At 38.0% G+C, this 10670-nt stretch overlaps 1 protein-coding gene across 1 annotated transcript; it reads left to right on the top strand.

Moving 5' to 3' along the window:
* The first annotated feature begins 3007 nt into the window (after window positions 1–3007).
* Window positions 3008–4509, top strand: LOC116028688 (transcription factor MYB41-like). The gene is made up of 3 exons (XM_031270477.1): window positions 3008–3214; window positions 3320–3449; window positions 3567–4509. Exons 1-3 carry the CDS (start codon window positions 3082–3084, stop codon window positions 4426–4428), a joined length of 1125 nt encoding a protein of 374 aa, XP_031126337.1. The 5' UTR covers window positions 3008–3081; the 3' UTR covers window positions 4429–4509.
* Window positions 4510–10670: the final 6161 nt, after the last annotated feature.

The following is a 10670-nucleotide window of genomic DNA, read 5'->3' as shown; positions in this document are numbered from 1 at the left end:
GGGGGGGGGGGGGGGGGGGGGGGGGGGGGGGGGGGCTAAAAAAAAAAAAGAACAGCTTGCATGGGAAAGGAACAAGCAAATTATTAGTTGATCAATAAAATAATGTTTGACCAAAATAATAATTTTATGAGAGTGTAGATGGTGAGTCATCGATTATAAAGGTAGATCAGGGTGGCAACCGGTACTTTTGCACATGATTCTATTATTAGCCTCTTTATGTAATACTTCACATGATTTTACCTTTACACGCATATATGCCTCCAAGCGCGTCGGAACTCAGATCAGGACCATTATATTTCTATTTTATACTCTCCATTATATTATATACTAATGCGTACGTCCCAATAACTGATATCCACATCATCTCCGGCCTCCGGCGGCGCTCGGTTGCCGGAATATTATCAGTAATGTATTGCAAGTGTAGTGATCTTTCAGTACAATTTTATTGTATTATAATTATCATGCCAAAAAATATGAAAAACTAACGTAAAAAACACTCTATCATGTTAGAAATTAAAATATTATAATGTTAAAATCACAATTATATTGGTGAGGTATAAGCTAACTAGAGATCAAAGATACAATACGTATTTGAACCTATAGAGTGTTGATGGATAAGATGACATGAGTCTCTTCCAACTTAATTTGTGATCTTATGTTTGAACTTTTGATTCTAGAGTATCTTAACCGAAAGAAGTATGCTTTGCCAGATTTTGAGCTCCTACTCACACGTACCCATACAGTATTTGAAATTCTTAGCAAATTCATCATTATGCTTTTGCTATTAAAATCATTTTAAATTTTGGATTAGGTATGCGAAGCCCAATATAATTAAATGCCATATACCTAATTATAGAGCCATAATATTTGAATATAATGTTTGCGAGTCGCAATTTAAGCAAATTTCCACATTTTCTTTCATGAAAAGTTGCAAATAATGACAAAAAACGTAAAGGAAAATATTGTAATGCATTGGTTGTTAGACTTTCGAGGGGAAAAAAATTCGTTATAGCCACTTAAAGACATTTTTACTTTCAAACATGAAACAATAGTCTAAGGAGTTGATATAGAATATAAAATAAAATAATAATAATACAACATTAATTAATGTCGTACAACGATTTAACTGTGGAACTATTTGTTTGTTTTATATATGGGATCTAGCTAAGACCATATATAGCGATAGTTAATTATTGAAACTCCATTTGATTGAACTCATAATCGTGCGACCTTTGGATACTTAAGTCCCATTGGAGTGTATAAAGTCAACAACCTTGAATTCCTATACTACCTTTGCTCCATTTCAAAATTATGAATTTAATTATCAATTTTGACATTTTGAGGTTGTGGGGAGACAAACGAAATTTCATTTCCACTATTGAGAATTAAAAAAGAAAAAAAAAAGAAAAAAAGAAAAAAGAAGCATATATCGTTTACATTTTTCTTTATGATGCTATTTAGATAATTACTATTGACCTTGAGAAGCTCGGCAGGGAATAAAAATTATGGGATTGCATGTAGTCTAAGTTATTGTTGTCAACTCTTGTGTTTGGTATAAATATTAGGTTATTGAAATTAGGGTATGATTATGAAGAAATTTACTGTTTTTAATAATCTTTGTGTACGGAGTATATATATAATATAAATAGTTGAATTGATAAACTCTCCGATCCCTTGGATATGGTGTTTAATTTAATGAATTGTATACTACCAACCACTAATAATTGATCTTATTAGGGGTAATTTAGTTTCCGGTTTATTAACCTGTCTTCCATTTAATTAGTCTTTAGTCTTGTGTGATCGTGTGGAAAATAGGCTTCAATCAAAGAAATTAATATACAGGCCAGGAAGTGTTGGGATAAGATGACTATGACATAATTAAAATTAAGTTCCAAAGACTAAATAGATTGCTTAATGTCAACTTCTTAAAAAAATTCTTACATGCCTTTAGAAACAGCCGCCTAGTATCAAGAATGGGTACGAATTGAATTGATGTGAAGCCTATCTAGTGGATCGCCTGAGCACTCAAAGGATTTGCCTCTAATTGAATTGATCTTTTAGTTCATTATCTCTTTCCTTGAATTTAGATACCTTTGATTTACTGAAAGCCTGCTATATCACTATCCGAAAGTAAACAATGAGTGAAGGTCACCTTATGATCTTAGTTGAAAAATTAAAAGACTTAAACCCTAATTGACAAATTAAAGACTATAACCAAATAAATCAGTTTAGCTTTCTCATAGTTGATTGGCTCAAACCGAGGAGGAGGGTTCAGATTCCTTATCATACACAATTACACACACAAGTAAGACGGAGACTTTTTTGTTTTCCTATTGATGCAAAACGAATAAAACCTCGTGCTTTTTTGTTGTTATTCTTTGTTGCGTTGTTTTTCTAGGTTTTGACTAAGGTTTTGTCTGTATGTTTTTGTGAAAATTGATCACGCAAGAGGTAATATTTTTGTGGTCAAAGACGAGGGCGGGAGGGGCAAGCAAAATGCATGGTGGACAGAGCCGGCTAGCTTGCATGAGATTTAAGCCATGCACGAGATGGCCGGAATCGCCGTGGAGAAGCTGTAACGTAACTAAAGACAAGAGAGAGAGAGATAGAGATTGATATAAAATATAGGCATACGTGGGCTTTATAAGATTGCTGCCAGCTCACACGAATCCAGAAATAAAGCGAGCTAGGCAAGAGACACCCCGCCGGAAAGTGACGTATCTGATGTGATATTTGACAATAATTCGACTCTAACTTAATCAAAACCCCCCATCTAATTATTATTTAAGCCTAGGGTTCCGGGCTGGGTGGTGGGGTAGTGTGGGGTGAAGAGGATATGGTTGAATTCACATTTTCTCCAGAGAAAACGGACACGTTGCAGTAGAGATATACAGCGGACGGCACCGAATCCGTTTGACTTCCATTTCTTCACTCCCTTTACTTCTCCCTCTATATATACCACTCCTCCAAAGTTCTTTCCATTCCGGACCTACTTGGATCTTCTCCTTCTCTTTCTGGGTAAAAAAGAAACCATAAACAAATAACCATTCATCTCTTCTAGATAGATAGATTGATATAAGCATGGGGAGAGCGCCGTGTTGTGATAAAGATGGATTGAAGAAAGGGCCATGGACGCCTGAAGAAGACCAAAAGCTTGTTGATTATATTCAGAAACATGGATATGGAAACTGGAGAACACTCCCCAAGAATGCCGGTATATATATGTTTCTTCTTTTGTTCTTTTTAAGGTTTTTTTTTTTTTTTTTTCAAAAGGTTGAATCCCCAACTCTGAAGGTTTTTTGTTATTTGTTGTTAACAGGGCTGCAGAGGTGTGGAAAGAGCTGCCGTCTCCGGTGGACGAATTATCTGAGGCCGGATATTAAAAGAGGGAGGTTTTCTTTTGAGGAAGAGGAGACAATCATTCAGCTGCATAGTATATTAGGAAACAAGTGAGTTTTTAATGTTTTTTGGCTTTTTGGAGTAATAATGTTTCTATTTCTACTTTCCGTACCATATGGTTTTGTCTTTTTTTGTCACTTATCACTGTTTCTATTGTTGACTTATAGGTGGTCTGCAATTGCTGCTCGCTTGCCGGGGAGAACTGACAATGAAATCAAGAACTACTGGAATACTCACATTAGGAAAAGGCTGCTAAGAATGGGGATAGACCCTGTCACCCATAGCCCCAGGCTTGATCTTCTTGATCTTTCCTCAATCCTTAATACGCCTTCACCACTGTATAACTATCCCTGTCAGCAAATCAACCTTTCAAGATTGTTGGGCCTGCAACAGAATTTGCTAAACCCTCATGTTCTAAGGCTGGCAAGTTCTTTGTTTTCGCCCCCGGTGCCGCGCCACGGCCTCAACCCAGAACTTGGCTTGCAGAATAATGTAAACCAAATGTGCAATTTGGAAAACCCGGGATTTCAGACTGTCCAGGATAATGTTCAGTTTTCTTGCCCGCAATCTGTCACTCAAGAACAAACTGAATTACCAGTTCAGACAGATGTTAATAATGTTACATTTTCTCAAGTGACGCAGCAGCCCAATAATGTGGACCAATTCCAACCCCAATTTTCCAGCTTCCCAATAGGAAATTGCCAAGAAAACGAATGGCAAAACAATGGGATCCCTTCAAGTTTGACGGAAGACTATTTGCCGTTACAAAACTACGGCTGCTACCAACCAGCCACCGTCGATCCTCAATCCATCATGGATCCTCCGCCGTCCGATGCTTCCACGTTCTGCCGGAGCTTCCAATCCGTTTTGTCAACGCCGTCGTCAAGCCCCGCGCCACTCAACTCCAACTCCACGTACATCAACAGTTGCAGTACAACAACCATGGACGACGAGATAGACATTAGTTACTCTAGCAACTTAATCGACTTTGATTACTCAAGTATTTTGGAAGTTAATGAATTCATGTAATTGTTCCTAAATGGTTAGTTGATTCCAAGGAATAGATCAAATATGATGTTTAATTATTAATCCACTCGATGTTTCTTGAAACGATTTACTTAACTTATTCAATCAAGCTTAATTATTTAGCTAAAGATAGAATGATTGTTTAGTCCAAATATATCAACCAAGAAATGGATAGGCGATCCGTTCAAAACAAGATAAAATTAAAATAAGATTTTGCAGGACGTGTAGGCATCAATGCTGCTAGCTTGTCTCCATTAATGTATCAAAGACTTTCTCGATCTATTCACAATCAATATATTATATATAATTATATATACACACACACAATTTTTCTTTAGAATAATAATAAAATATTCAATGCTTCTTCTGTACACAGCAGCACCAAGAGTCTACCATGAAATAGTAGATTATGATATTTTAAAAAATTATATTGCTTGAAAGACAGCTCATGAAAGCACAAGTCATCTTTATAAGACTACCCAAAAGTATATGTTTCAACTGTCTCTCAGTTTACCTTTCTAGAAGCTTAGCTACCTTGGGAGTTTTTCTTTGCATATAGCATTTGATGTTGACTTAATAACCACACAGTTAAAAGTTCACTCCTAGTATAAACTGTTTATTCATCTTATTAATTTGAGCTTTAGGATACAACTTAGGCTGGTTTTTTCATTGTGGTTATTTGCTAACTAGTGTCACAAGGCAGATTTAACACATGCACATCTTAGAGTAATGACAGTAAATTTTCCTGATCACCTTAATATTTGACTAAGACTATGCTGGTAAAGTTTGACTTTTGCTCGGTAAAGGTTTGTTCTAGCTAAAATATACATTCATACAAGAGTCAATACTTTAACTTTACTTTTTTTGTTAGGCCACAAAGTGTCTTGAGCAGATCTAACTGTATGAGACACAATTAATCATGTATCATATTCAGACTAATTCCAGTTCGCACCAGACCGGCCTAATTAAAGGGCAAATTAAAGTGCGAGCCAAATTGATTTTTCTATATAAAAGGGTTCAAATACTTTAACTTTATAGTTACATTAGCAATTTGTTTAGCTAGTGATATAACATGTTGGGTTAGATTTGAAAGGACAGACGAACAAACGGCGGTGGACACTGGTTTCCTTAGAACCCAATAGTGAGACAGCGGCGACGTAGCCGCAGGCAGCGGCGGTAGAACGACAGCGAAGCGACGCGTGTTCCCGCCACTTTTTCGTACCCTCACGTACTTTTAAAAAAAAAAAAAAGTTATCATAATCATCAGCACTGTGTAATTATTGCATGGGTTGTGGCGATCGAAATTTGGAGAGGCTAAAGTTAGGAGGTTTGACTAAGAGGGCATGCACGTGTCAAAGTGCCAGCGGGTGGTACTTAGTGGGGACCACTTTTCGGAGGGGGAAAAGGGCTGCTGATAATTGATAGCTTAATAGCTTTATTGAAAATTTTCACGAACTGGATCGATGGGTGTCGTGCTATATTTCCGGCCGTGTTAAGTATGGCCATGCAATCAACGAAAACAAATCGGGTCTACGTAAGCGCCCGGGACACGTGGACTCAAAATACAATTAAAATGGTCCCACCGATGGGGTACGTGGGCGTTTCGTTGACCGGGCCATAAATACGAATCATCTTATCCAGTTATCCGACGCCCCTATGCAAAAAATCGGCGATCGTTACTCGTAGTGGTAGATCACTAGATCCGATTGAATTAATGCCGTGTTTGGATGATAATTGATAAGTAGGTAAGTAGGTTCTCGTCCCCGCTTCCAAATTCATCCCACGTTCTTGTACGGGATGAGAAATTAACTTCATCCTCGTCCTTGAGAAAACTTTTTGGAGATAGGATTTCTCAGCCCGATTTTTAAACCTGTTGAAGTACAATGAGTCAATATCGCCCCTATCGAGGCTCCATCTCATGCCACTTGACCACAAAGTCATTAGCTAGTTGCTCTCATTTATTTATTAATATATGTGAAATTTAATAATATAATAGTTGCGATCACTGTGTTAATCATTAAACGGGACTGTTTAAGCCACATGTTATATATTCCCGCCACGACAATATATAGAGGTATCAAGCATCACTGCACATTACAATCGCAATCACAACATTTTACTAGTTGTGAAATCGGCTTATATTGCCCACTAGCTTACATTTAGTGGTATAGATCGACAAAGCTCTTTTTTTTTTTTCTTTTTTTTTTTCTAACACGACTCTAGGAAAACATTAAAATTAGGGTCTTATATTGTGTGTTGGGAAAAGTGTGTTTTTGGTGTTTTCTGCCGCCGTTCATGGCGCAAGTTGAATGCCAATTTGAGCAGTATAGATCGACAACGCATAGTCGGAAACTGATAATAACTAAAGCCACGAACATGCGCGTGCACTAGGTAGTGTGTAATTGCTTCTAAGGCAAAGTCGCAACTTTTTTTTTTTTTTGTTCTGGGTACTATTGACTCTATTACAATAATATATTATCAGTCTATATGTATACTTTTTCAAACTATTAAAGTACAAAAAGTCAATGCCCGATTTCGAACTTGTAACATCCCATTTTGAAAAGTTACCAAAGTGTCTTGTACTGGACCTTTCAGCTGATAGAGTCACAAAAATGTCATTGAGTTACAAGCTACTTAGCAAAAAGTTGGAATCAGAAACTTCCTATGAGTTTCCTACAACTCAACCATTTAATGTTTTACTACGTATATTTATGACACATTAAAAATGATCTATAACCTAAATGATTGGAGTAGTATGTGAACTCAATTATTGCTTTAATTATGAATAGCCACTCTAGGGTGACACCTTTCGTTTCCATATAATCCTATATATTTCAAAATTATACACACCAATTTATTTGGAAATGTATGGCTGATATATTATACAAAATATCTTCATTATTAATCAAATTTTAATATGTTACGTAATTAAAAAAACCTTTTATCTTTTTTTGGACAATTACAATTGAGTTGGTCGAGCAATTTATTTTATAATCACAAAGTTTTAAGTTCGAATCTTCATATCCATATTGATTTGAACCCGCCAATTATGGATAATTTATGCTAATTTATCTATTGGTGACCCTTTGTCAACTTAAATTACAAAACGGGCTTCACCCATATAACACTTTCGAATAGCAATTGAGAATTTTTTTTTTATATCAAAAACATTTTTATAAAATGAATCACTAATATACTTATCCATTTTTAATATATTGCATACTCGTTTTTTTAATATTCATTTTGAATGTCCTATCCCACAGTTTACTTTGCCAGCAACTTGGATCAATATTTTTTTTTAATGTGCACAATAATCATAGTCAACTTTATACGAAAGAGATTTGAAAACACCCGCAAATATAATTAAGACGGCAATTAATCGCCGACGTAGTACCTCTTGCTTGGTTTCCCTCCGGCGTCGTAAAGTCAAACCTGATCCCTTGTCGGGTAAGAGCCCACCATGCATGTAAGCCAAACGTCACTTATACATCAACAGCACTCATAACTTCATAAGTCATAGAACCCGCCTAGGGTCCGACCGCTCATATTAAAATTCAGTAATCTAAATAACTTGATTAAGATGGTCCTACATTTTCTTTTCCTTTTAATTTAAATATATATGGAGAGGGACCAATACTTTGTGGTATAGTCGTACCAAGGTCCCACTTTTATATAGGAGATTATGAGTTCGAGCGATATTGTAACATAGTCAGTAATACTAAAAAAATGCTATAAACTATAGTCTCCTTATTTGAGAGATATTTTTGATATACTGATGCGGAAAAAAATCTTTATCTATATATATAAAGAAAATAATGATAGTTGAACATAATAGAGGAGATAGGAGCGGTTAAGTGAAGGGTAGGATTGTATTTTTATCATTTGGACTGAGAAACAATAGATCTTCCAGGTCATCCGAATTCTGGCTTCTTTGCTGTTGGGACGAGTTCCTCTGCGGAACGGTATTTCGCACCGGCGATCGGATAAGCGGGGAAGATGAACGCCTTTCTTCACTTGTGTCGCCGGCAACTGCTGCGGCGTAAGAGCCTCGCCGTGAAGGCTCTGATACCATGACGGAAAGGGGAAGCGTATGCAGAGAAGAAGAGTAAAGGCACTTTGTATTATCTGTTTTGTCTTGTTACTGAGCAAGAAGAAGGATTACAGTATATATACGTATGAACATAACATAACGGTTGTAACAACCTGAAGGTGGATAAAAATACAATCCTACCCTTCAAGAGATGTTGTGTTCTACGAGTCATACTTCCCTTTTTCTGAATCCATGCAGCTCCAGAATATGGCTAAACAGCAGTTGCCTCAATATGTTGAGCCCTCTCTTCCAGAAATACCTATTTCAACTCAGTCACACTATGGGAATCTTGAGCCAACTAATTTTGAAAGCACTCCAACCCAGGGGAATGAGGACACTATCCCAGGAAACTTTGATGCTATTTCTTCTCCGGAGGACAGTCAAGACAGTATTGAGCAGTCTATTGAGATAGCACAAAATTCTGATTTGGTTACACAAGAAACTACTATCACTCCTATTGAGCAGCCTAGGAGGTCTAAAAGGCACCGCCGTGCTCCTAACAGACTTCAAGATTACTATTGCGAGGCCGTGGTCAATTTTGGCTCGTCTCCACACTCTCTATCAAAAGTCATAACGTTTGATGCCTTGGCCCCGTCACACAGAATGTTCTCCTTGGCAGTCACAAACATTGACGAACCAAAGACGTATAACTAGGCAATCAAAGAAGATAATTGGAAAAGAGCCATGAGTGCTGAAATACAGGCTCTCTAAGAGAATCACACCTGGGTGTTAACTGATTTGCCAGCCGGAAAGAATCCCATAGGATGCAAGTGGGTTTATAAAATCAAGTTGAAAGCTGATGGGTTCGTTGAAAGATACAAAGCACGTCTGGTTGCTAAGGGTTATACCCAACAGTTGGGGATTGATTATATTGAGACATTCTCACCCGTTGCTCGAATAACCACAATTCGAATGTTCTTAGCTGTTGCAACTTCTCGGGCTTGGCACATTCATCAGCTTGATATCAATAACGCATTATTGCATGGCGATTTGTCAGAAGAAGTGTATATGGTTCTGCCCCCTGGGTTTCAAACTGAAAGGCCAAACCAGGTCTGCAAACTGCTCCGTTCCCTCTACGGCCTTAAGCAGGCGAGTCGTCAATGGAATGCTAAACTCAGTAGTGCTCTGTTAAAAGAAGGCTTCATTCAGTCGAAATCTGATCCATCCTTGTTTACTAAAGGCCAAGGAGATAAATTCATTGCAGTACTCGTATATGTCGATGACATACTGGTCACAAGTCCTGCCATAGCCCTCATCAAAGAGCTCAAAACATTCCTCGATCACACTTTCAAAATTAAGGACTTGGGGAAACTTGGCTATTTCCTTGGTATTGAAGCACAGATGAGCGAAACAGGCCTGAACCTCTGCCAAAGAAAGTATGCATTGGAAATTCTGGCTGAGGAGGGTTTCCTTGAAAGTAAACCTGTGAGTACCCCGATGGTTCCAGGCCACCATCTCAGTCACAATGAAGGTTCGCCACTCAAAGAGGTCACTGAATTTCGGAGGTTAGTTGGTCGTTTGCTATACTTGACTGCTACACGACCAGACATAACCTATGTTGTCCAGCAACTAAGCCAATTCGTCGATGCTCCTACCGACAAACATCTGAGCGCTGCCCACAGGGTTCTTCGTTACATAAAGGGGGCCCCTGGACAGGGATTGTTCTATCCAACAGGAGGTGAAATGCAGCTCAGTATCTTCTCTGATTCTGATTGGGCATCTTGTGTTGAGACAAGGCGTTCCATAACAGGTTACTGTATCTTCCTTGGCAATGCTCTCGTCTCATGGAAATCCAAGAAACAAGCGACCGTTTCTAGATCCTCTACTGTATGTGAGACGCAATGGATCACTTTCTTACTTAATGATCTGCAGGTCACCTCCGATAAGCCAGCCACTGTTTTTTGTGACAATAGATCTGTTGTGGCTATGGCCGAAAACCAAGTATTCCATGAAAGAACGAAGCATATCGAGATCGACTGCCATCTCGTTCGGGAAAAGGTCTCTCACGGACTGATTAAGCTTCTGCCCATCTCCTCTCAAAACCAAATAGTTGATGGCTTTACAAAATCCTTACCTGCTGCTCAGTTCAAACTCTTTGCTTCTAAGTTGGGCATCCAAGACATGCACGCTCCAGCTTATGGGGGGGGGGGGGTAG

The sequence above is a fragment of the Ipomoea triloba genome, chromosome 9 (genome assembly GCF_003576645.1).
Source record: "Ipomoea triloba cultivar NCNSP0323 chromosome 9, ASM357664v1".
Classification (NCBI taxonomy): Eukaryota; Viridiplantae; Streptophyta; class Magnoliopsida; order Solanales; family Convolvulaceae; genus Ipomoea; species Ipomoea triloba.
The sequence above is the reverse complement of the archived record's forward strand: the minus strand, read 5'-3'. Positions and strand labels throughout refer to the sequence as shown.

Bases quoted from the DNA above. Each gene is read 5' to 3' on its own strand.
- LOC116028688 (XM_031270477.1), top strand. From the start codon at position 3,082: ATGGGGAGAGCGCCGTGTTGTGATAAAGATGGATTGAAGAAAGGGCCA. The intron at 3,215-3,319 runs GTATATATATGT...TGTTGTTAACAG, and splicing joins AACACTCCCCAAGAATGCCG to GGCTGCAGAGGTGTGGAAAG. The intron at 3,450-3,566 runs GTGAGTTTTTAA...GTTGACTTATAG, and splicing joins CATAGTATATTAGGAAACAA to GTGGTCTGCAATTGCTGCTC.